Raw genomic sequence first — 27,317 nt, 5'->3', positions numbered from 1 at the left:
TTGTTACTGGTTCTGACATCCCAAGAGGTAATACAGAAGCTGGCTTCCCTGGGAAGAGATCTAGTGATTGATGTGACGCATGCAGGATAGGTGAGCTTAGATAGTACAGAAATTTTGTGGGAGGTTGTGTAAGTACATTAAAGACACTAAAATATATATTTCATTCATAGTGTCACTACGAAGGCAAAACCAAGAGCTCAGTGGGTGGTGGAATCCTGTGTTAATGTAAAGTGTCATAAGCAATCTCTCCAACCACTGATTTCTGTGAACTCCACATTTAATTTCTTCTTTGCATAGTATGCAATTAAAGAATCCTTAGACTTCTGTAGTAATTTTTTTTCCCTGTGTCTGCAGATGGTGCAACTATTCTGAAATTTTTCACAGGCTTGAAGGGAAATTGTGGTTGCTAATCTGTTCCTTCTCAGTCTTTCTACCTCTGCCTTCCAAGTCTTGGAGTGAAACTGCAGGAGCAAATTAGGCTTAAGACCAGGCCATGGACTGCAGTACCTCCCTGTTCACTGATGACTGAATAAGAATGCTTAAAGACTTTTCTTCTTCAGGGCTGTATGACAGTCCTGATGTTTTTTTTCAAACGAGCATAATACTTAGCAGTAAGAATGAAGAGAGAGGTTAAGGTCAAGTTTTACTTTTCGCTGTTTATAATCTGTATAGGAGTAACATTTTCAGACTATTCTCTCTCTGGCCACTGATGTGTCCTTCTGCTTTTCTTCTGAGCAGCTGCAGTTGTGTAGAAAAGAGGTTCCTTTTAAGTCTGCTGATGGGTTTTATCATATGTTTAGTTCCTTTTTCCTAATTCGATTCAAACCAGTTTTTCAGATAACACGGAGACTAGGATGCTGTCATCAGCCAATGTTGTTCTTTAACCTTCAAGCATCTGCAAGGATTTGGGGGTTTTTGAGCCATTGGGTTTTTTCCAGTGTGCCAGACAGCCCTTCTATTGAGTTGATCCAGTATATATAGTAAACATGTCAATATGCAGGCCATTATACATTATGCAGATCTAAATCCACCCAATGCAATAAACCTGCTCTTTATCATTATTAGAGAGGGATGGTAACTCTGGGGATGCTTGCTTCACAAAGGGTGTTGCATGCTGTGGATCTGGGATGAGGGCTGCTGGACTTCAGCCCCACTCAGGAGCTGCTTTGGACCCTTCTTATGTATAAGGACCTGCCATAGATAAAAACTAAAAAACACATGATGAAAAGTGAGTGGCTTTGTTGGGAATAATCAACAACGGTGTTTAGAAGATGTGCTGGTCTCCCAGTAAGACCCACAGCTCTGAGCTGACATTGCTGTAGGGTGATGTTGTCAAGCCTCTGTCATTAGAGGAGTTTGGGAGAGAGCAGCGTTGCTGTGTTCAGTAACAGCAGCTCTTGGCTGACCAGAGAGTAGCTAGCAGTAGCTGTCTGGGAAAGCAGACCTCTCACTGGAGTGTGCTCAGAGAAAGCCATTACTGGCCAAGTGAGGTTTTTCTTGTGGTGGTGGTAGTGTGAGCAAGCTACTCTAAAAGTAGAACTAGCCACAATTGTGTTTTGTATTAAGCCTTGTAGTTCCTTCTTTGTGTAGGAAATCATCCAGCGCTGGTGGTAACATACTGTACATGTTACCACTGTGCAGAATTTCAGGGTGAAAGTTGATGAGAGGATGAGCAATCTCATGCCCTCCCTTAAAAGAACCCTTTTGAACCTTGTGGATCACAGACTTTGTCCTCAGAATGGGTGTTTTGACCCCTGGCCGGGAAGACGACGTGGAATTAGAACAATTTCTGCGCCTACTTTCAGCAACTGGTGTAAGGGGATAACTTTTTTTTTTTTAAATGGAAAAGTGGAAGGTGTCCAGGCTCCTCATTTAAGATAAACATTGCATCTCTCCTCTGAAGTAAAGGAAGCAATTTTCACCAGAGGGAAGTGAGAAGAGGGGAAATTAAGGGAAATAGTAACTTCAGTAGCAGTTGGTGAGTATACAAACCAGGAGAAAGGTGAATGGGAGCCGATTTCAAGATTGCTACTTACATGTTGGCGGCAAGCAGTCTATGCTGATTGTCGTTTCAGAAATGTAAATGACTGCACAGGCTGAACAGGTCTCTGTTGCTGGGGAAAGCCTGACCCAGCTGGAGCAGACTCAGGTTGAAAAGGCCTTAAACTTGCGAAAGGGTTGTGCTGGGTTGACTTGATGACTCAAAGAGTGTTGCTTTTGTCCAAGACTTTTTGCTGTTGGGAGAGCCAGATAGTGATGGTTGCTCTGTCTTTAACCTTTGGCTAGTTGAGAGGATACTGAGACCACCCAGTGCAGTACAGCCCTTTAACACTACACCCCACACCCCCCTGCAAAAGTGTCAAAGGCAAGGCTTAAAATGTGCAGGTGTGTATTTTTTCAAGCAAAACTTGAACAGTTGTGTTCCTTTAGAACTTCTAAATGGAGTCATTGGGAGGAATACAAAATTTGGAAGCAAGAACTACACCATGATTAAATGATTTCTTGTAGGAAATTATTTCAGTTATTAAAAACAGTGAATGTGTGAATTGTCAGTCCTACCCTCTTTAACACCTTGGTACAGATAACAAATTAGCTGCTATGAATTACAGCTGTGCATAAGTTATATTAGAGGCTGAATGTTGAACAGCAGACTTTCTGCTGATTTGTGTTTTGTAGCATGCCATTTTGTAAAAAGAATGGTTCCTGTGAAACACTGAAGGGCAACAGGCAAGTCCTTTTAGGAATAGCTAGTGACTTGAAATAACTAGTGGATATATAAAAAGAATAAAGACTTGCTGCATGGAGAAAATGATGATTTGATGATAGATGATGATTAAATGGCAGGTGTTTCTCAAGGTGGCAAGGTTCTTCTCCAGGTCAAAATGTTTGTAATTGTCAAAGTGAGCATTAGCAAATCATACTTAAGGGTGAGGAGAAACTACTGGATCACTGTACTCTGAGTTCTTAGCGTCACACGCAGCTTTGCATTAATCTGCGCATCTGTGTGCGCTCAGTAGTGTGAACTCACTGTGTGCTGTGCAGCGTGTGTGTTCGTTCACAGCCTCTGTGCTGCTCCTTGGTGCCACAGCCTGGAGCAGCACTTAGAAAGGAGACTTGCCAGGAGATTCTGCCAGAGCAAGGAATAGGCTGCAGGTCGCATTAATTACTCTCATCGTATGAACCTGTTACGTGCAATCATTTTTCCTGGTAGTTCATTGACCCTGTCTCAGTTACATGATCAGGCTTGGATCTGTCTTCTGACTAGGAATGTGCTGTAGGTCCTCAGGAAGACTGTAGCGTGGAGTGTGTTTTTCTGTTATCTTTGGAAGTTTCTGTGCCCTGCAGCTTGCCCATGGGATGCTCTCAGAAAAAAAAAAAAAAAAAAAAAAAAGCACAGGTGGGCTTCTTGTTGGATAGTAGGTGAAGCTTAGGACTTCTGGACTGAAGTGCTACTTCCAGGGAGGCATTTGTGTTCATCTAGGTAGAGAACGCATTGCTGCTTTTCAGTATTTTACTGTGTTGGGGAGTTACCTGTTAAACAAATAAATACGTATTTCTTTAAAGAACTAATTTCTTGCTGAGAATAAGGTGCTTAGTTTACAATAAATCTGAGAAATGATAGGCAGTTGAAGGAAATGCTTGGAAATCTGTAAGCAGCTGAATGACCACAGCATGAGTCAGACTACTGATAATTATCCTGGGTGTTTATAAACTACCCAAAAGTACTGGACAGGTTAATAAACAGATGTTGCATTTTATTTTCTGTTACCAAAATAAATACATACTAGTTATTTTCCAGTTCTGAATTGAACATGAAACAGAGGTGAGTTGCACTAGTCACATTAAAAAAGCCCTATAAGGTTGAATATCAGAAACTGTTAAATGGAATATAAATGCTCCAAAGAGCATTTTATGTGCACTTTATTGTGTCTGACAGACCAGTTTATATTGTAAGTCCATATATGCTTTCTCTAAAATGGGATCCAAAGAAAACATAGCACAGCCAAATGGAAACTGTAGTTGACTTTGAGCTCTGATTAATTTGTTTTTCATATAATCCTTTTCTGGGCAGCAAGAAAAACGTGAGAAGAAGATGATGCATTGTGGTGCAGTTAACTTCTGTGAACGATATGAACTTTAAAGAAAATTATTTTAAAAAACCCCAACCACCCACCCAAACAAAACATCTACTTTAATTGGAACTGTTTTTTCCAAATGTTAGTATGGACCAAGGTGCTTGCCCTATTTCATGTTTGAGTCTCTGCAGTTCTCATTATATGTGTGAAGTTCTGCAAAGCATAACTCAGTAGATGAATTAATAAGTTCTTAAATAAAAAATGTCAACAGCATGCTCATCTGTAATCAATTTCTAATATTGGAGCCCACTGGACTTTATCCTTTTCCATATTAAGGGGATGATGTTTCATAATTGAGGCAAGTGAGTGCATACTTTCGCCATAAAGTTCTAGAAATCTCACTGATTTATAAAAGCATTAAACATGTAAAATTAAGTAACTTTCAAGCTGAAACAAACATAAAGCTAAAAGCAATATGACTTTTAAAGCCCAGCCTCAGAAGAGATGCATGAACAGATATATAATGCTTTAGTTAACGGTTGCTGCCATTTCTCTTACAAATTGTTCTTTAGGGTATTGTAACTCAGCTGTTTTTAAACCCATCACTCTGGAACCTTGCCTACAAAATGTCAGCACAAGTGCAAATTTTATTTCTTTAACAAAATAAAGGGCTTGGAGCAGTTAGGCTTTCTAAAGTTTTATGGCAGTAAAATAAATTTTGCTACTTTTGCTTTGCCATAACAAGAACCATACTGTTCACCTTGTCCTACCAGCAGGTAGAGACAGAAACCAAAACAGTTTAATTGGAAAAAGACTGTGTGTTGTAACTTGTCTTTTTAAAAGTTGAATGTCGAAGTGTAAATATACTCGTTTTATTGTTGGGCTGTGCTTTGGGCAGAGGACACAGCCCCTTGAGGGTGGATGGAGGGATGGTTGCTCTAGAAGAAAATTTCAGAAGCTGAAAGCAAGACATGGGTGCCAGCTTACTAAAGGAATTTGATCTGAGTTGAGGTTCTCTTTCCTGCAGAGTCAGGAGAGAAGCCCACACGTCGGCTGCATGCAGCCAGTGTGTCTCTTACCAGATCCTGCTACCTTGGAGTTCTTTTACCGTTTCCTCTCTCCCATCTGGCTTTTAAAGCTGGGTAATGCCAACCCATTCACCTTTTCTAATGTTTTCCTGAAGTTAGCCTTGACACGTACTCCAGGCAGTAATACACAGTTGTTCTGTAGTCAGTATATACTAAAATGGGGATTTTCCTGTCGTGATGGCCATGTGTTACTGTTGGTATGTTAGTTTTGGTGGTGTGTATTTTACTTTTTTTTTTTTTTTTTTTTTTTTTAAAGCTTTAGGGAATGAACTTTCTTGCACATAGCTGCTTCTAGTTCAGCAAGTCACATTTAGGCTCTGCTTTCAGCTTGGAACTTCACAGAAGGAAGATTAGGTAATAGTTTGTGTGGAAAACATCTGTTTCTTAACAAAGATCTCGCCTGTTGTTTTTTTACGTTGTCCCTCTAACAACAAAGTCCTTTAGTCTTTTAAAGACTTAAAAGTCTTTAAGTCCTTGTCGGGCATTGGAGTTGCTGTGGTTTTAGCATGCTCATGTTCTGGATCCTTTGTTAGCTTAAGTTATTAGCCTTAGATAAGTGTTGTGGGATGGAAGAGCTGCTTGGTGGTGTCAGTGCAATTTCTGAATCTCTGGACAATTTGTCTGGGTTAGAATTTAAGTTTTTTGGCTCCAGTGTTTGTTTAGACCTTTTCCTTGTCTGAGGAAAAGACGTTGTTAAAATAATTAAGCCTAGCATGCATAAAAAGAGAACCTTTCCACAAAATTGAATTGCTTGGGGTTTATTTAAGTTTTGGGTTGCTTAAATGGGCATTTTACTGTTTTTGCTTACAAGCAACTTACTGTCTATTCCAGGGAATCTTTTTTCCATGTTTTCCACAGAAGACCGGTTCTGAGGTTTTCCAAGTACAACAGCTTTCTACATTCCGTAGTACTTTGTTTTACATTAAAATGCATTTTATGTGTCTTATTATTACATTATTAGTACACTTTTCTTCCAGCTCCTTTAAAATTTTTATTTTGTGTATATGTCTAGTATGAAAAACCTAATACACAGATTTATTAGGGAATAATCCTTTTGGTCATTCTTTTCTTGAGTGCATTGAGTTCAGTCTGCTGCTTACAAGGGAAATTCCTCACTATGATGCTGTATGTTCTTGTAAATAAATGTATCCTGTGTTTCTTAGAACTCAAGAAGTTTTTTTTTTTTAGTCTTGGTGTCAAAATCAGCGAAACTTGGTTCCCTGGAACATGCAAACTGGAATTTTGTGCATTAGCTACAAGTCCAAGCACTTCCTTTTCTTCCCAGTCACAGTGTGTGAAGTGCTGACCAGCTTTCTATGCATTTTGTGTTGTTGCTAATCTATTGCGAGACTAGCATTCAAGAATTAGGGCTAGTTTGGCTTGTGACCTTGGGAAGAAAGACTGATTTGAGAAATATGTTGTTATTTTCCGGAAAGTGTTCCCCTTTATGTGCGTGTATCTTAGAGGGAGTGGGGGGATATTAGTAGTGTAACGAGCAGTGGATCACTCTGCTGCCGAACTTGTTTGAAGTCACGTGGCTGAACCCCTGGTGTGGTCATACATGTCATGATGTTACTTGAAGCAGGGTGTGCAAATGCATTAGGTTTATCTTTTATCTTTACGTTCTTCAGTCTAATGCAGCTCTTTTCAACAGCAACAATAAAACATTTCTCCGTCTGTTGCAGAATATAGATAGCTTACATCTCTGCGCTGGTCCTGGTAGTGTTTATAGTGATAGGTTAAATGAGATGAATATTCAACGTAGGTGTAAATCAAGTACTCAATTCCTATTTTAACATTGCATCCTCATTAAGAAGTTAAAAAAAAAATTATGGCCATCAGAATAACCTACTTGCATTCCAATTTCATAAGCTTTCAATGGCCTCATTTACTAACTTTTCTTTCTCCTTTTACATTTTTCAGTTTGCGGGCCAAATGTTGACATTCGCAATGATATCCATGAGCTGAAACGCCTGGAGAACTGTACGGTAATTGAGGGTTTCCTTCAAATTCTGCTCATCTCTAAAGCAGAGGATTACCGCAACTTCCGCTTCCCAAAGCTCACTGTCATAACTGACTATTTGCTGCTGTTCCGTGTGGCAGGCTTGGAAAGCCTCAGTGATCTCTTCCCCAACCTCACAGTCATTCGTGGGAGGAACCTCTTCTACAATTATGCCTTGGTTATCTTTGAAATGACAAATCTTAAAGAGATTGGGCTTCACAACTTGAGGAACATAACCCGCGGGGCCATACGGATTGAGAAGAACTCTGACCTGTGTTACCTCTCCACAGTGGACTGGTCTCTCATCCTAGATGCAGTGTCCAATAACTACATCGTTGGGAATAAACCTCCCAAGGAATGTGGGGACTTGTGCCCAGGCACGATGGAAGAGAAGCCATTGTGTGAGAAGACATCTATTAACAATGAGTACAACTACCGCTGCTGGACCACGAACCACTGCCAGAAAAGTAAGATTTGAGTAGATAGTGTGTTTTTGTCACCTCTTGCTGAAGTAAAGGTTTAATTTTCTGATTATTTTAAATTCTTTAGCAACTTAAACTTCTATTGTAGTTGTATGTAGTCCACGTAATGAGGTATCCAGTTACCCCACAAATAGATTCCCTCTTAACCAGTATAGGATCATCTCACTTCATTAAAAAAAAAAACACACAAAAAACCACAACAACAACCAAACCCACCACCAAAACAAAACCCCCAAAACTTTCTGGGTTACTTCCCTATGGAAAAGATGCAAAGGAAGTGTAAAACTAAACCCATTATAGCAAAGCTGGAACCAGTTTTACCTTCCTTGAGGACTTTGGCAGGAGGTGGCTGTTGAATGCTGTCTCCTCCTTGCTGAAGTGACATTATGTGTGTGCCAGTCATTGCTGTACTGAAGCTGTTAACCAGACTTTGACTTTTTTCTTTCCTTCCCTTGGCATGCACCTTCAGAAATTCCTGTTATGGTAAATTGTGTATGTAAGAACTTTTTTACTGAAGTCAATTTTTACGTTACAATCTGTAGTGTCAGAGAGTCAATGGATATCTTGACTCAGTGAAATTATCCTTGCCTGTTTTGTTCTTACCTGGCATGACAGGGTTTATGTCTTTCTGATAGTAAGTATTAGCAAAAGCAAAACCTGATCTCTTCTCACTTTTTAAAAATAAACAAATACATAGTTTACTCAAATAACATGATTATATGGCAGGCTTTTTGAGTTCATCCTGTAACTTTACGAAAGCTGAGCCCTGCAGTATCAGTAGGGCTTAATTACAAGCACTCATCACTGGGAGGAACAGTCCCTAAATTCTGCATGCAGTCTTGACCAAAACTGCTATAATGGTAGGAAACACCACGGTGTGAGAGAAAACAGGACCAGGGCTATGTTCAGGTTACCTTCATTTAGGGACACGTGAAGCCCTCATGTTTAATTAGAACTGAAATTGAAGCACCCTGTCGAGCAGTTTTAGTCAACACATGCCAAAAATACCTCTGAATAAAGGCATTTGTGGGGCTGTGCTTTTGCAGATACTTTTAATAGGAAATAAAGTTTGTTTTTAAACAAAGAAAAGAAGACTCCTCAGCCTGTTACTGGGAGACTTTGTGATTTAAAAGAGTGTAACTCCATTGTCTACAGAGGGTGACCGATGTGATTCCTGTGCAACCTCATTGCCTTCAGTAGTTTGAATGGATGTAACTAGAGTGTATTTAATGACCTGTAACAACTTACTTGTTTTCTGTTGTGTGCTTTGGCTATTTGGAGTAGGCAAAAATAATGTGCAGAAAAGCTTGTTGACTTCTAGGGGAGTGTTAAAATAATTTGGATCCCAAATGAACATGAGAAGAGATTTTTTAAGTAAAATGAGATCAGTTATACTGTGGTGGCAGCATGTTTAAGGCAGGGGTGTAGATAGTGTTTTTCTTTTCCTATATGCTTTCATCTTCCTTTCGTGGGCGATTGTGAAGAAGAAAGGTATTGGAAAAGAGCCTTGAAAGGTTTAAGAGCGTTACACTGTGGAAAAACAACGAAGGTTTAGAGTATTTCAGGATGCAGAGTGTGTATAGAAATGATCAAGTTCTAATCAATTAAAAGGGTGAGCAAATTGGACCTATTTAATCTGTTTGCTGTGATAAGCCATTGACTTCAAGGAAGAAGACTTTAAATTTGCCAGCCATTCATCTAAAAAAAAGAAAACAAACACAAAACCCAGAAGTACTCCTGTTCTGAAGAAACACAAGGGAGGTATAAACGTGCGGTTGTTCAAAAGGAAGCTTTTTGTCTCTCCTGCAACATTTCTTGGACGCTTTGGCAATGAACTCCTTCCTGATCTGGAGAGGGCTCTTGCAGTACAAAATGACACAAGACATGAAAAAGAATAGGAGCAAGGACTGTTAAGTTATTGAGTGTTTCAGTCAGCATTTTCATACCAGTAGAGAGATGACACCTATGTTATTTCCCAGGGAATATTTTCCTAGTGTACTATTTAATTTAACCCTGACATTCTCCTTGTGTGTCCCAGTAATGTTAAACTGAAAATGCTGTCTATCACTCAGGGTTCCTTTATGCCTTTTTAGTTTTCTTCGCTCTGGATGTGTGGAGGAGTGTATATTAAATCTCTTTTGTCCTTGTTTAGGTTTTACGCTGAAAGATCTGAAGTTGGTGGGTAAATGTTGTGTGGGAACACTTAGTACTTTAAGTAGTCTGGCTTCTGTTTAGTTTTGCTGTTGAGTGGAAGTTGTTTTTTTCCTTCTTTTTCTTGCTCACAAACAAAGGAAGAACCCTGTGCTTCCTTCAATATAACTTGTGCAGGAACAATGTTGAGGGTGGAGGGAGGAGAGAGGGAAGGATATGCTGCGTTTGACAGAATAATCCATTGACATTTCTATAGCAGAACAAGCTACAAAGAAGCTGTAACTTATTTTATTTTTTTAAGGATCAGCATCAAGCGTCAGCAGCTTTTCTGCCAGTTTCTTGCCCTGGTTTCTGCGTAGTATTCATTCCTTTACCTTTAAGTGCCCCAAGGCAGCAGCCTTACTAGTTTGCACACTGGAGCTGTGGCATCCTGTGTTGGGTTTGGCGTGCTATCATCTCTCTGACTTGCACCTACTTTTCTTTTGCCTTATCAAATGCCAGCTGTACTTCACTGGGGTTGCGGGGCCACCTGGAAGAATCTTCCAAGATAGAAGGAGAGTACTGAAGTTGTTGGCATCAGTGGTTGTGCTTTGGGGCACAGGTGGAGTTGGAAAAGATAAAACCTGAGTGTCCAGACATACAAATAAGATTATGGCCTTTTGTGTTGTGTTTTGTTTGGGTTTTTTTTCTCCTTTTTTTTTTTTTTTTTTTTTTTTTTCCCCCCCCCCCCCCTCCTGGCAGTTGTGACTGCTGGACATGTTTATAGAAGCTGCCTGCATCTTGCTCAGCGATTGATGTGATGGTTCATCACACAGAAAAACGGTTCCTGCTGTACCTATTGAAAGGCTAGTCTCTGACATGCTTGCTTTGCCTGTCCATTGATCTACTGGAAAGAAAACTTTCATTGTTTTCTGTATTCCTTTTGCTGATGATTAATTTTTGAGGTCTGCTGCCTTAGTCACTAGGCCTTTGTAAGCCTGCAGAAATCAAATGTAAATTAAAACCTTGAAAGCCTGCCTGCAGGATCCCTTGTCTACCCTAACCCTTGTGCTGTTTTTCAGACAAGTCCAGCTAACCCTTCATAAGACACTTTTGCCTTTGCTGGGGCCATGAGAAATGAACTAATCCAAGTGTTTATGTGGGAATAATAGCAAAACTAGCAGTGATCCATGTATATGTAGTGTATGGGTGGGGGTTTTTTCTTTCTTTTTAACTTCATCCTAATTATACTTCTGCTCTCCATCCACCCCCCAGTTAAATTAGAGATGCTCTCTGTCAGGTATTAGCAGAAACCCTTCCTTTCCTACTTGGATAAAAGAAAGACTAGGGGTCTGGTTACCGGGAGGGCAGAGTGTTAATACTCGCTATAAGGGGTAATGTCCTCTGGCACAGAAGCTGCAGTTGAAGCTAAGAGTGCAGTTTGGAAGTCTCGGTCCAGAGCAAGTTACAGTGCCACACAAAAGGGGTGAAATAACCGTGCTTCCCATAAAAACAGTGGAGGTGAGTATCTGAAGTGCATGAGGGATCTCCAAGATTAGATTTGCCACTGGCATAAAAGAATGTGGGTTTAAATTGGCATTGTAGAGAGAACATGGGTTAGGGTCATAAGCATTAAAAACTTGTTTTGAAAGAGGCAAATTTGATGTGAAAAACAATAGCTCCCATAGACTGTGCTTTGCAGTAACAACAGAAGAAAACTTTCAGCTTCTGAATGTGTGAAACTGAGGACCATGGAAAAGACATGTGAGGATTTGGAGGCTGATAAAGAAGCAGATGGCAGCTAAGCACAAAATGTTTTTAATGAAAATGTATCCTTATTCCTTTTTGAATTGGTTTGACAGTGGCCTGAAAAGATATGGTCTATGTGGGGAATGAGGAATGGGAGGGAGAGAATGACAGTGAGTGGGAAGAGTGGTCCATATGTAACTTCTACTAAAATGTTTAAACATATGGAGACAGTAACATGATGTATTCTCACAAATATTCAGAATCTGCTCCTGTTTGTTTACACGGAGCTCAAAAGATAATGCAGTTGAGTGGTGTCATTTGACATAGCTTCATTGACTTGTGCATTACTTACCAGTGTACGCCATCTGGGAATCTGCTCCCTGTTGATTTCAGCAGAGTAGCGGTGAAAACCATGTTTTGGAATTTTTCCCCCCACTTCTCTCCTTGTTTTTCCCTCTCTGAGCAGTATTCACTACATTCTCCAGTCCTTCAGAAATTGCACAAACTGTGTAGACATGCAGAGAGAGGAAAAAGTTGGGAGCCGGAGGTACTGAATCAGATTACACTTATTGTGCTTTTACTTACATCAGCATGCTTTTTTCTGTTTGCTTCATTTAAGGTTTTCTGTGTTGGTGGTTGTTTTTTTTTTTAAACTCTGAAACGTAGTAGAAATTTTATATATCAGCAGAGGCCAAGATGCTTTAAAAGTTTTACTCTTCTAGCAAATGAATTTGATGTGGTATAATGTTAAGCAAAGCTAGTATGTGTATTGCCAATCCTACCTCTGTTGTGTTAAAAAATAAAAGTACCATATAAACCTGAACTTACTTTGAAATGGACAGGTTGTTTGTCCATTTGGTTGGTAAGCAAACTCTCTAGCAAATAAATATCTGCTGAAAGGAATAAACAAGAAGGGTTGAAAAAAATACTTGTAAGAGGCACTAACACAGTGACTGGTGTCACTGAGTTAGAAAAATCTGGAGCATGTTAAAAAAATTTGTTAGTGTTTTTGTTCTGAATGAAGTTTTTTGCCTGACTTTTGCTCCCCTCCTGCAAAACCTGCTCTTCAGCCCAGAGGTTTCCCAGAATTTTTATTATGGCTGTGAGTGCATGTTTAATTAGTAAGCTGGAATGGCCGCAGAGCAGTTGAGGCCAATCTGCAGTTAATTACTGTAGCAGTGGTTTATATTCTGAGAAAAGGACTAAAATTAAACAAATATATACTTGCCATTTTTCTTTGTTCTGGTGCACAATGCCATAACCTGGGTAGAATATCTTGAATCTTGCAGCCTGCCCTAGTCACCAAAAATTAGGTGCTAATGTTGAATACTCACCTTGGCTTCCTAGTTCCTTTTGGCACAAAGATGTGTGGTGTTTTTGAGATTACTTCACATTTCAGAATTTTGTTTTCCAGTATTGAAAGACTTGATGTAATTAACTAGGTCCATCAATGACACTTTGCTGTAGGTTAAAAAAACCCCAACTTTTAAAAAGCCTTAAAAACCTTAGACCTTTTCCCCACTTTCTGGAATAAAGAATAAAAAAAAGTTAGTGTTCTACATTGTATTTCACACTTCCTTTGACTTGCTTTGTCAGTCCAGAGGTGTGTTTATGTTCACCAGGTGATGTGTAGACATACTGTAGTGACTGTCTATGCTGTTGGAGAAATTTATTTCTTTTTGTATTGTTTCTGATAATGTGGAGGGGTAGTCAATGTGCTGCAGAATGATACAGTAAATGTTGCCATGATTTCAGTGGAATGCAGTACCTTGTAAGTGGTAGTCACTGTGGTTAAATGTATATGCCCATTTATTCTGAGTAGTATTAAATCTGCTTTGCATAGACACCGTACTGATTTAGGAAAAATGAAGATCAGCGGTGCTAAAGTTAATCCCACAACAAACTTGCTGGAGCTAGGAAGCAGAGGCAATTTTTTGTGCTTTATGTAAACGCACCATATACTTCTAATTGAACAAGAGTGTGCTGTGGTTGAAACCTGGCCGGACAGAAAGACCTTCTGGATCCATACTGTGCCTGTCATTCCATGGCTTCAGATTTTTGCCTCATGAAACTTTGAAATCCTGAGTAATCTTTATTGCTACTACAATATGGACTTGCTTGAATTATCTCATGCCAAGCAACTGCTTCACTGTCAGAAAAACAACTATAAAAATATAATTGGAGATCACTTACAGGAAACAGCCATTCCTTGGTTTTATGGGTTGCATGTATGTTAATTTCTCAGTTCAGTTTCTCTGATGCTCTGTGGTAAAGGGTGGGGAAGACAAACAATGCCAGTCCTTCTTAGAAGAAGATACAAAAGCATCACTAGATTGTCACGCATACAGTGTTCAGTCTTTTAATGTGTAGTGCTTGAAAAGAAGTCCTGGTCTAACCTTTCATTATATGGGGGCTCATGGGAAAAGGGAACGGGCTTCCTAGCTCAGTGGGCCTGAGGCTGTGGAGCAAAGGGAGATAGGTAAATGATGTCTACAGTCATATTCAGTGAGGGTTTCTAAGATGTTACTTGTTTATTCCAAACGAACAAAAAAGAGCTTAAAAACCTCAGTACCGTTCTAAAGGTACTTAGTGATGTTTCTCAAGTCTGATAATCTTGTGCTAGGTGGGATTGGAACCAGAATGCTTTTGGTTTTACTTGAAATCTACTGTTCTTAGCAACTTGCTTTCATCCTACAGGAGACTGAGGATAAGTTTAGAGAATTATTTTTTATTATTTTTTGCTTTACCTTCCTATGCAGCAGTACCATTTTAAATCTATGAAATTAAATATGCATCTGAACGTGAACTGAATCTTTGATTAACCTGCTTAATGTGGACTTCCAGGGCCCATTGATACATATTAGACAAATGTTTGTTAATGGAATAGACAGTTGTATTGGATAGTTAATTACATGTAATGTAAGACTTTATTTTTATGATGAATTTGCAAAACAACTGAGAGCTGGGAATAGCTAGTAGCATTATAGGGAAAATGTCAGGGAAATGTCAAGTGTAAAACCAGCAGAAAGCTGTGTTTTTGCTGTGTTCTTGCAAATGTCGCAGGGACAAGGCAAACTCAGCGTGGCTTAGTATTTTCTGCAGTTCTGTCTGTGGCTCTTATCCATGCAAGGACTTAGCTTTTCTGGAGATTTCTGTTTTGACAGTTAATGTTTGTATGCATGTCTAACGAGGGGTGAACTTGAGCTGTAGTCTTTTATCTTTTTGGGGCCCTAAAGAGAGCTGTCCTCCACCCAGCTGTCCACTTCCACGGATTGTGTAGAAAATACATCCTTTGTGATGACTTACCTGCAATTGAATTTGGCTGAAATGGGCAGAAGGAGGCTTGGAGGTGGACAGGCATGTGAGCAAACTTACTGAATTTGCCAGCCTACTTTTCATAAGGCGTAAAGGTAACATTGAGGTTCAACTCTGGATAGAAACCATGCCCTCTAAAAATTTTGATTTGTAGGCACCATTTTCCTGTTTTTCCTTCCCCAAACACCCATGAATGCAGGAATGAATTGTCCTTAAGCATTTTAATAAATTGTTTTCATGTGGCAAACAAGTTTTTCAGTGTTAAACAGTGATGAAACAGCCTTTGTTTAGCCTTCCTTCCCACTAATAGTGTGATTTCCTTCTCAAGACTGTTTATGGCTCTGAGAATTAACTTGTAATAAAGAAGATGCTTGGATAATAGTATGTTAATACAGATTGTTCAATTGCCTCTTTCTTCTAAGGTGAGCTCAGCCTGTTCTGCTGTTGACTGACTCTTCCCCCCCCTCCCCAGCAAAGTTTTCAGCATTTGGGATGGAATGTGCATGTGCTATCAGCCGAGTGCGAAAAATGATTTAGCAAGTAGTTTGCCCACCATAAAATAGTAAGGGTCTGAGGTGCCCATAACCTGAGTTTTCAAAACTGGAAACCATATGCCATTCTCTGTGTTTTGGGTTTTTTTGTTTACTGTTTCTTGCTGGACAAAGTGAACTTGTAGTTACCTGCCCAAAGTGTAGTTCTGGATGCCCTGGTGAATTATTAAGTGCATTTGTATAGCCCTTGACAGTGCAGGCGAGGATGAATTGAGCACATGACTTGAGGATCCCTCTTGGGAAGGCTGGAGTATTTTGGAATTTGGTTGCTGATTTGCATCTTCAGCGGGATTTGAGAGTCAACTCAAAAGTTCTTGTTTTGCTAGTTAAAGTTCAGCTTATGCTCTTAGGTGGATCAGACTCCTACTTTGTACACCAGTGTGACCTTCCTGATGTGTTTTTTCCTTGTTGCAACATTATTGGGTTTATAGGCGCTTAGCCGTTCTCTTCTTTATAAACAGTGCTCTATAGCTGCCGAGACTCATCTCTTCCCAGCACACTCATCGTCCCTCCATTAATGGCTTCTCTTAAGTTTTTACTAGGGTCTGTTTCTCCTATTTTGGTTTTTTTTTCCGGTTGATATGTGAGGGATATATATGGATGATTGAAGGTTATAGTTTTGGGAAATGATGCCATTTAGGAAGCATGTTTGAAGTGTTGAGCGCGCAGAGAGAAGTCTTTTATATCAATGCAGGCCTTGGGAGGAGGAGATGTTTTTCTATGTATAGAAACTTCCCGTATAGGATGGCAAGAGAAGGTTGCAGGGGGACTGCCTGTCTCTTTAAGTGGGTTTATAATTGGCTAGGAATTTTTGTCAGCTTAGTCACTGCAGCATTCAGCGGATGAGGGGGAAAAAAACCACAGGCCCCAACCGTTACAGGCCGTGGATAGGCTCTGTCATCCCAAAGGAATGCATGTGAACAAAACACTTTGTGCGGTGCAACCGTTGGCCTAAACAGTATTGCATTCTTAAAGCAGGCTCTGAGTCACATGGAGCAGATGGATTGTTTCACTAAAATGGAAGTTATGTATCACTGAGCACTTGGATCCAGCTTTTAAGTGTGGTTCAAATAGGTCACAATATGCAAGTGTGGTGAAGGGGTGTAAAGGTTAAAAAAAAAAAAAAAAGCCAAACCAAAAACAAAAACACAAACCCAAAAACCTGCTCCTTGTTCTGTGGTTGAAATAGCTTCTGTGGCATTAAAAAGGTGGGAAAGTGTTTTGCTGTGTTAATTGCTGGGCTGGCACAGCGGTCTAGAGATTTCTCTCTACATTTCAGACAAGCATGGTCTTAATTTTGAGGCACTTTGCGTTCGTGCGGTAAGCTTCATGCTGCCCTAACTCATCCAGAGAAACCCCTGTGTTGTAGGGGAGGGGGTGGAGAAGGAAGAACAGTGCACCAAACCCCAACCTCCTGGTTTTTCTCACAATGAAACCAGCTGCTCAGCCCCGCTGCTCCCACTCTGCCCAGCCTTCTGCCCCAAAACCTGTCTTCAGGCTGTTCCCTCCAGTGCGCAGGAGAGTGGGTCTGTGTCTGTGGGTGGCGTTACCCTTTATTTGGCTTTATCTCTTCCTTGTGAGGGGTTTGAAAGGATCTGATAGGAGCTTTGCCAGTCTCCAGCCTTCAAAGTGTGCAGAGGAGGAGCTGTGACTTCTGGCTAAACAAATTCAGAGCTGTCAAGTGTGTTTTTATTTTTTTTTTTTAACGAAATTCTTTTTTTCCTCCTCCTGTTTTGCAGGGAATCCTCTTTAAAAAGTGGTCTAGGATGTAACGGAAAACCCAGCCTCCAGTTGGTTGATATTGACAACTGCTGTCATTTGGCAGGCTGTTGCTGTTCGGAGTGGAGCAAGTTTGGAGGTCTTAATCCGGTTATCACGAAGGCAGGTGTTTCAGAATTAGCGCCTCCCCATGTAGTATTAATTGAATCTTAAATCATTACAACACAAAGGGGAAACATTGAGTAAATTCCCTTCCATCTCTGGAGCTTTTCTCATGAAGGCAGCAGATGAATAGGAATTCTCTCTTAGAGAAGATGGTTTACTTTTAAGTGCTTAATGAAGTCTGCTTGGCAGAATCAGAATTGACTGGTCCACGTGAAACACTACATGCAGAACTGAAATTGCAGTGAGTCACTGTCTGCTCTTCTTTTGTGATCAGAGAGTCTGGGATAAAATACTGCAGTGGGTGTTAAAGATAAAACCCAGTATGCAAATCCTTAATTCAGAGATCAAGCGCTCTTCCTCTTCTACTCTCTGCAGTTGTTCGTGTGCATCCATTTCTCTTCTGTGGAACAGAAAGTAAAATAATCAGTAATACCTTGCTCCAGTAAAGGAAGAGAGTGGTGGCAGGGAAAAAAAATACCCCTTCCAGCAAACCAGCTGTAGAGTTTTTTAAATTCAAGGGCTGGTTTAGGATCAATTGGTTTACAGGAGAATATAAGTAATTTAATATATCTTACAGACTGAAAAATTCATATTCTTCCTGGGCAAAGATTTTATTCTTTTCTACCCTTAGGAAGCTTTTTCACATGATTAGAATTGTCTGCACGTGGCAGATGATCTTTTTAGGAGAGAAGTGAAATACATGTAAGAAAGAGTGGGGGGTGTGTGTGTGTGCGCACATGCACATTTGTGGAGTGGGGAATGCTGCAGAAATCTTTCAGTAGGGCAATGCCTAGAGAAAGTGGCAGGCCACTGAAATCTGTGGTGATCGTGGGTCCCAGCCTCTATCTTCTTGTGACTTGAGAACTGGGCTGCCTGGTCTAAAAGGAACATTCTGCTCTGTGAACCAGTGGCTGTAGCATGGCACTGTTTTACTTGCACTCAAATCAGTGTGCTGTAGCTGTGGTGTGCTGTTAGGGCTCTGGATACAGTGTCCATATGCTTCCCAGTTAGGTAAATTCAACATCATGCATGTAGTATCTGAAAACTTCAAGCTGTGAAGCTTTCTTGTTTTTCTTGTCTACTTATTAAATATTTATTAAAATCGTAGCCAGCCTGGGATGAGGGAGGAGGAGGAAGTGTTATTGAACAACACAGGGCTTACCAGTCACCATAAATGGTGCAAAGCTCTGCGCAGATCCTCTCAAGAGATTGTACTTTGTTTACGTTCAGCAAGCTTAATAAACACTATCTGTAATAAGGTTACTTCAATGAAATTACATAGCAAGAAGTAAACACATTTCCTTTTCTGTATCTGCTGAGTGGGCTGCATGATCTGACCTGTACGCGAGTGTGCTGTCTGGACAAAGAATGTCGTGAGCAAGTGGACAGCTATTCTGCAATGTTACCCTGCTCATTCTTCAAGTAACCAGGAGACATTGGAATTGGTACGTCTAACTCTGTGCCGTGCCTGGTTAAACACGAAGCCTTAAAGCAGGAGTTAGAAAAAAACCCCAAAAAAACCAACCGCCACCAACCTACAGTGATGACATCCCCCACCCCCAAATCTTACTAGTAAATGCTTCAAGGGAAAGGAGAGTTTCTTCCTAGCTTGTATTCCCAGCAACAGTGGCAAGTGCGGCAGTAACTTGCCTGGGTTCTTGCAAGCCCTGCTCCTGTCTTCCTTAAAGACCTCTGCCTTTTCTGTCCTCCCCTTACCATACGTGTTTGAGAAACTGGGGGCCTTCCCTTTGCCTGCCTGGTCCTTATTGCTGTTCTTTGCAGCAGTACAGAAATGATGTGCCTGTCTGTTTCATTCTGCTGCTGCTTGGTAAACTAATGAGCAGAGGCTCTGCAGCTGCCAGGAGGAATTCCTTTCCAGCAGTTTTGCGAGAAAAGTCAGCAGGATTAGGGCCTGGTTAAAACTTGATGTTTCAGCAAATCTGCTATGCAAACCATTTGGGTGAGGGAGAGAGCAACCAGAGTGGCAACCAACTTTGCTTGAGGCAGAAACGAACTGTGGGAACAAGGAGGAGACTGTCTTATTCTTCATAAACCATAGTGCTGCTTAGAGCATTTTGGTGTGCTTGAATACGTACAGATATATATATGTGTGTGTATTTGTATACTCACACACACGCTTTTCTGCAACAACACCCCAAGTTACTGTCTGTCCTGGCTTAGAGGAAGCAATTATTTCAAAAGCCTTTCTTAATAGTTTTCTTAATAGCCTTTTTAGCTGCTCTGATGTTTTGCTGTTTGGATGTGCCTGCCTGTGCCAGATCGTGCTCTGGATCTCACTGTTCTGGAGCACCTACTTGGTTATCTACCCAGGCAAGGAGCTTTGGGGCGCCTCCCAAGTATTTAAAAATAGAAATAAACATTTCATGCTTGCTCTTCCTTCCTTGATTAAATTTATAGGGTTTATGTTGGGCTTGTTTTGGTTTGTGTGGGTGAGTGGGTGTGTCTCGTGGATGAAAAAGTAATTGCAGGAGAGCTAGAGTCAGAGGAAGATGTTTCTGTGTCAGTTTGGAAGCGTGAGGGCTTTGGTCATTTTACTTTCAGGAGTCAGTTTACATGAAAGTTCTGCTTTTTATGCTTTTAAGGTTTGTTCTTTTTTTTTTTTTTTTTTTTTTTTTTTTTTTTTTTTTGTGGTTCCCAGTGACTGTCTAGTGAAAATGCAGCTGCTGTGGGAGGTTGCAGTCAGAGAGCAATGAGAGGTAATCTCTCGGGTAGGTTGGGCTGTTGTCATGAAGCATTTCAAGTATCTAGAGAGACCTTGAACCGAGAGGAGTGGATACAGAAGGTAGATGTTGTCGTACTTTTGGAAAGACAGTCTGCAAGCAATAGCTTTCTAGGTTATGATAATTGAAGAAGTGTAGTGATTGCAGTAACCAATACAGGAAGAGTTTACAGATGTGATTATAGTAATGTGTTCTTGAGTAAAATTAGGGGAAGCAGGTATTGAACTATTTTTGTTATTTTCTTAAGTTCTTTGTTGTGCTAGTAATTTTTCCATTCTTGTGGAGCGGGTGTGGCTTAACCTACCTATATATTGCAGTAATGAACAGTTAGACTGTTTTATATAACATGTGGAAAATAAGATTAGCAGAAATAATAAAAGCACAGTGTTTTTGCTGCTGCAGATGCGAGAGCTAATAGGACACCCAGAGGCAAGTGATGAACCAGTTAAACAGGGCCCAGGCACTCTGGTTTAGCAAGCCATTCTATTCTGATCACAAGCAATGGATACAAGTCAGACAGTGATTGCAGACTTGTTTGTTTGACTTTGCCTCAGTGCTTCCTGAGACAAGCTGCCTTAATAATATGAGGGAATTGCTTCTTAAAGTGACTTCTAGATAAATCATTATCTGTACTTGAATGACACTGATACCTGTAGCAGTTCTGTGTCCAGGTGAGGAGAGTATTCCTGAAGGTCTGTTCTATATGCATTTCCTTTGGAAGAGCTCTATTGACATGTTTTAGTCTGTTTTCTCATTACCTATTGTATGGGACTAGGCAAGAAAATAGTAATTGGAGAGAAAAATATCTGGGCCAGATGGCCTGCTTTGTAGCACATTACAGAGGGCTGTTAGATTTGTCTTCAGCACTGTGTTTTTTGAATTGGAGCTGTAGAAAGCCTCCAGAGTAGAGTAATGGTTCAAAACCTTTGCATTCTATAGTGTGGAATAACTGAAATGACACATCACTGACAAACTTGTTGCTTCCTGTCAAAACAAATGAAATGCTGATCTCCAGTTCACTGGTGTGAAAGACCTTTGCAGATATTGATAAAACACGAAGAGTGCAAGCAATCTTCAGAAAGGTTGCATCTGTGGGCTACTGCCTGACTAAAATGACAGAGAAAGAGTGTTTAATATTATTTTGCACAAGCCTTTTTGTACATCCCTGATTGCTGCTGTTTTGGGCTGTGCCGTGGATGGACAAACTGGCAGCTTGAGTCAGGATGGCGTGCTTATCAGCAGCTTCAGGTAAAGCGTAGATGGAGATGAGTTTGTAGAGGTCTGTCCTCATCAAGGAAACCTTCATTACAGAAGCATCTCTTGCTCCTGTCATGTTGTTATGCTCTGGGCAGTCTGCCAAAACCAGTTCGCAAACCTGGGCTTCTAAACCCATGCAAAGTTATGTCTCTGTGAATGCATTGTGTTGCGTCTTGCTCCATCCCAGGACAATATTGATAAAATAAAAGGCATCTTTCAATCTATAGGAAAGATTTTCGTATATATCAGCCTTATATCATTGACAGAAATGTGCCGCAGCCTTGCCACTGATTTCTTACCTCCTTTCCTACTCCTGGTGTCATCAGTGGGGTTTGTTTTATGTATGAAGCAGTGGTGTCATACTGTAATGTAACATTTGGGTTCTCGTTTTTTATGATTCATGTGCGTTACGAACATTTCCTGGAGGAGAGGCTCAGCTCTTTCTGCATATGGTAATTAAAAAAGAAAGTGGCAAAGTTTGGGTTTTTCAGTGAGATATCCTGATTGATTGATTTTTGTTTTATATTGAGAAGTGTTCTGGTCCACAGATCTCTGATGGGCAGGGTGACAGCTCAAATGTAAGGTGCCTGAAACCGGTAGTCCTGTTTGAAAATCTAGGCCAGGGGATTTTGCCAAGTGTAAACATTGTCTCGTGTGAAAAGGAACCAAACAATTTTAGTTCATTAATATAATTTACTTGAAGATAGACAATGCGTTTGACATGGCTATTTATACCCAGGCTTTTATGCCATTTGTATATCTGATTGATTTTTAAATTGGTTGGTTTAGAGCAGGCCAACCAAAAGGGGCTTATTTAATCTATAGTAGTAACTCCTAGATTGCTGATTTACACTGGATTTATTTATTTAAGCAGGCACCTTAAAACTAATCTTCCAGTTGACTTCAACAGGAGTTTTATTGGGCCTTTCCATTCCTTCTTTCCTGTTTATTTTTTGTGTGTTTTTTTTTTCTTTGTTTGTTTTGTTTTTATTAAACCTGGAAGGCATAGACCTTTTGATTATTGTGGCTTTTTCTGAAGGTAGCTGGGGAAAATAACCCAAACAGCCTAACTGAGGAATTGAGTCCCATTCAACTCCCACTGGAGCCTGCCGGTGGGTATACACTGTGATTTCACTGTTTCAGTGATGGAAGCTCCAAAACCAGCATCTGCGTCTTGATCTGCCCTGGAAGTGGAGAGAGACTGCAAAGATGCTGCACTCGGATCCCAGTGTGGAGCAATCCCGTCAGAAATGCTGCTGCTGTTTTTAGAAGCATACCTGCCAGAGTTGCTCCCCCTCCAGCAGCCAGAATAATTCAGTTTTGGGGGAAGTTAGGAGTTAGTACAGCCCTCTTGTAGCAGCTGATGCCTCTTGTCAGTGTGACAGGAGAGCTTTTCCTCTCCCCCCTTGCCTTTGCTTCCACCTCCCGCATCTACCTGGTTAGAGTCAGCACCTGTGCAGGCTCTGTCTTGTTCTGCCTTTCACCAATATGTGATGAAAACGGAGAGGCAGGCTGTGCTCTGTCCCCATGTGTAAAGTCCCCTCCGATTTTGTAGGTTTGAGAGAAGTTTCACCCTGTGCATGGGTCAGGTGGCTGTAATTGGGTTTGTGGAATCTCCCCAGTCCTGTGCGTTCCCCAGGGTTTGTTGTTGTCAGACCTTATTTTACCCCCCACGCCCTTCATCCTCTTTTGTTAATCCATGAGTTTTGGGAATGTCTGAATAGTGTTTATTGCTTTTATTGTTTGGGTGGGAAAATGGCCATGGAGCTTTGATTGTTTTATGGCAGGAGAAAGGCCTTGTGGAACCTCAGGCACTACTTGTTTTTTCTTTTCAAACCCCAACAAGGAGTGCAGAAAAGTAACCAGTAATTTAATTCCAAGTGAAAAATCTCTTGCTGGTTATAGCCTAGGGACATGTTTTATTTGAGTCCAAAAATCAACCAGAAAATAAATTTAATTACTTTCTAATATGTCTTGTTAAAGCATGGGTCTGTCTGTACTGCAGATGAGTTTTGGAGGTGCTGGTGAGAGAGACTGTAGAGTTCAGTTTTGATGGTAGATTAAATGTTGGATGTCAGCGCTTTCTCTGATAACAATGTTGTTGAGAACTGCACTGGCACAACAGATTCCCCTGCGTGCCTGTAGCTTGCTGTGAAAGTTAACTCAGGACTTCGTCTTGTTTTGTCATGCCTCATTTGGAAAGTTTTGATTTGGGAAGGGGGAAAATAATGCTGCCTGCTTTTAAGCATCTAAAACAAAAGTGCAGAGAGCTGGAGTGGCTAATCTTGAAGTTTGTGAAAGAAGCCTTATATACTTTTCTTCAAAGAATAACTTAGTTTTATCTTGTTACATCTTTCAAAAGCTTGATCGTTAGATGATTGGTATCATTAAAATATCAACAGACACAACTGATGAATGTTTAGTCTTGCCTTGCCATATTTTTTATTTGGTTGTTTTTTTGAAAGATACTTTTCTGCAAGAGTAAGCCCTTTCTCCCAGCACATTTGATGTGTATTAAATGTATTAGTTTTAGAAAGATGCTGAGCAATGCTCCTGGTGCTCTATATTCTTGCATTTTTCCTGTGTGTAAAAAGAAAAATACTTAATTTACTGTGTTCCCAACAGTTTAAAATAAATGTTTGTCAATGCTTTGTGTCTGTGTTAATTTATATGCTAAATACTGTTGATAATGATTTGAAACATGTCAGCTTGTTTGATATTTAATGTTTTCTGTATACAGAAATTTACATAGCTATGGGTTTTAAATCCCTGGTAAAAGAAGTAAGCTAATTTATTACTATTGTTCACTACATAAAATACTTTGGATAATGCCCAAACTAATTTTTTTTTAATTCCCTTTTCTACTATTTTTAAATCATTAATTATATCACAGTATTTAGATTAATCTGAACTTGCTGTCACGTGTCTGCATTTTGAAGGTCTTTGCCAATCTTCTGGTTGATGTGTTGTATCTGTTGGTTCTGTGTATGGGTGGCTGTTTAAAATGATCTTGCACTTTAAGATGTTAGACTGGGCTCAGTTTATATCTGTCCCCTATGCTTGCTTTACGGGAAAGTCACTTAAGTTGGAGTGTTCCATCTGTCCAATAAGGAGGATAATCTTATTTAATGTGAGTATTGTGGTGCACCAATTAATGTTTGTGAGTGGTTGTACATGCTTTTTACATACAACGTAAAGGCTTGATGAGCATCTTGCTTAGTAACAAAAATTAATTTAACAATAAAATTTCCATATAACCTTATTTCCTTATATTGCACCGGACCAGTGATGTGCAGGACTATATTACAGTTATGAAGCTTTCTGCTTGTGGAAAATAAATCTGTTTGGGTGGGTATGCTAGAGGTTTTTTGGAAACACATGTAAAGCACATTTAAGCGAAAGAGACTTACATTCATCACTTGAGCATAAATGCCCAGCAGGACAGCTTACAGATTTTTCTTCCAGCATACTTCTTAAAGAGTTGAGGTATTGTAGAGGAAGGAAATATACACAAGAAGGAACACTTGCTTCTCTGTTAGTTTTTTTTAACTCCCTGTTTTCTTTCATGTGGCTACTTGTATACCTAAGGCAAGAACAGAATACACTTAAGTTTTTTGGAGTAAGGGAACACAAATAGCCTTTTTAGATAATATTATGATTACCTTAATTTTTATCATATTAATGCATATTGCTCTATCACTGCCAGTGGAGAAATAGCTAATGTGAATGAACTGTATTTGCTCTGGTAAATCTGAAATCCCTAAAATTTTTTTTAGGGTTTTTGCAGGGTTTTTTGTTTGCTTTTTAAAAATGCGTCTCAGCAAGAGAGGCTAATGTTACCTGATAGCAGCTTGAATGAAACGCTGTATGAATAAAACTCCATCTCTTCTAAAAGGTTGAAAATAAGTAAAGCATCTTATTTTATAATTCATTCATGATCCAGCTCTATTAGGAAATGATCTGTTTTACTTAATGCTGTCTGCATTAAAAATGAGACAATTTTCAGACTCTTTTCTCATCTCTAAGCCCAGTCTAGTAGTTAGGAGTAAAAAGTATGTAAGCAATGTTAATCTAGAATTGAATGGTCAAGGTGAATGGGAAGGTGAAGTCAATTATCTGCTAAAATGCAGGTATGTCTTTGGGGACATGAACTGTTGTTCTGGTATTTGCTAAGAAGCTTGCAATGTGTATGCGTCCTGACACTGCTTTTTCCTCATTGTGAGGGGGAATAGATGTTTAATAAAATAACACCTGACATGACTGCCAAAAAAGAACCACAAATGAACTCTCTTTTTGTTGAATGTGTAGCCAAAATGTCCCTGTTCTTTCAGTTTTATTAAGTGGTATAAAAACTTTGTTTCCTTTTAGTGTATTTATCAAACCAAGTTCAATTATGAAGGAGTAACTTATATTTGGCCTAGGAAAATAGGTCAGTTCTGTACATAAAGTCTGTCTTTCAGTGGTAGTTAGTGGGTACCCTGCAGAAAGGAAGAGTGACTGACTTCTGTTTTTTCATAAACATGTCAGCCTTGCCGCAGTCCTGCATCCTGCAATGTCTGACTTGCTGTCTGATCTGCCATCGGTCATCAAGAGGCCACTCCAGACAGTGCAGAAAAAGCCCCATTTGACACGAGAGGAGAAATTTGGTCAGATTCATTTGATGCAGATATCACTCAGGAATATATTATGAATAAGGTTTTGATGCATATTTATTTCAATTTTAAAGAAACAAAACAATGCTGCTGATATGTTTTTTTTTTTTTATAGTCTGCTCTAGTCACCTGGTATCTAGAAGCATCCTTTTGTAGTCTTCTAGGAGCATGACTATTCTTTGGAGCATAGAAGAGTTGGGAAGGGTTTTCCTGTAATAAGCCTTTAGCAAGCAAAAATTTTCTTTAGAGGGGATTTTGTTTGTTTTCAGTGGAACAATTTCTGTTGGGAATAACAGGATTGTGGGTAGCAAATACAGAAATTTGAATGTTGTGGTGGAAGAACATTGGAAAGACTGAGGTCTATGTACATTCTAGGAGTGAACGTTACCAAAGTTCTTCCTGTAGGATCCATTTTCAGAAAATACGGTATAGCTCAAAAAGGTGAAGGTCAAGTCAACTAGAATGAGTGAGTCTTAATCTACGCATTGGGGAAAAGATAATGATTTTGCAAAGTATTTGGCTGTGAGTTAATGCCATTGGAGGGACAGGGGGAAATTTGTGCTTGTGTATAGGGAGAATGAGATACAAAATACTTAAGTGACTTGATCAGATTCACATGCCTAAGAAAGTAATAGCGGAAGGAGAATCACATGCTGCTTGTCTGGTAATCCAGCTAGAAGGTTGTGCTTTGCCAGTTTAGTAGCAATGACAAGGACGTGGCTTTCTGTGAGTTCCCTCTGTGAACGTGTTATACCTGTGGATTTTTAAACTAAAAAAACCTTTGTTGTGCATCTGTTTCAAATGTAACTGCAATCTACACACTAATGTGAGACGGTGGCAGGGTTTGCTTCTCCTGCTCCTTTATTCACTTGCTAAAATTGGGGATTTACCAAAGTGTGCGCAGATAGCGAGCATGTCATTTGAAACTAGAAGAAAGAAGCAGAAACTTTAATTCTAAAGAAGCTTAAGTCTGTCAAATTCTCTGGGGAGTCATCTTTGTGTACTGCATTGACTGAAAAAGATTGACTTGGTCAGGTTACATTTGTAGAAACAAACATGTTTTCCAAGGCCCTAGTTGGAATTCATAATGCTTTGTTTATAAAGGCTCTTTTCCCTGCGAGTTGGCTGGAGCACTGTAAGTGGTCTCTTTGCTCTGTTTGGATTCCCCGTAGCTGGGTTTGTATGGCTGCAAAGCACATCGCTTTTGTGTGGCTTGTAATCCACTGTCTGAGCATCATCCTTTAGTTTACTCACAAAGAAAGCCTACGTTAGCTATGCAGCAGATGAGTTCAGCCGGCAAAATTTTTATCAATGCAATGAAAGTGAATCCAAACAAATGGAGGAAACAATGGGCTGTTTTTGCAGCTCGCAGGTGGTGAAGAGTTAGTTC

At 40.0% G+C, this 27,317-nt stretch overlaps 1 protein-coding gene across 2 annotated transcripts in view; it reads left to right on the top strand.

Annotated features, from left to right (window-relative positions):
- IGF1R (insulin like growth factor 1 receptor) overlaps positions 1-27,317 on the top strand; it is a 195,473-nt gene that overhangs the window by 25,456 nt on the left and 142,700 nt on the right. For both annotated transcript variants that reach the window (XM_056345072.1, XM_056345071.1), the window contains exon 2: positions 7,088-7,633. In XM_056345072.1, coding sequence (XP_056201047.1) covers positions 7,088-7,633 — 546 coding nt within the window. The remainder of the gene's footprint in view (positions 1-7,087; positions 7,634-27,317) is intronic.

The sequence above is a fragment of the Falco biarmicus genome, chromosome 7, assembly GCF_023638135.1.
Source record: "Falco biarmicus isolate bFalBia1 chromosome 7, bFalBia1.pri, whole genome shotgun sequence".
In the NCBI taxonomy this organism is placed as follows: domain Eukaryota; kingdom Metazoa; phylum Chordata; class Aves; order Falconiformes; family Falconidae; genus Falco; species Falco biarmicus.
This window is presented reverse-complemented; position numbering and strand designations above follow the sequence as displayed.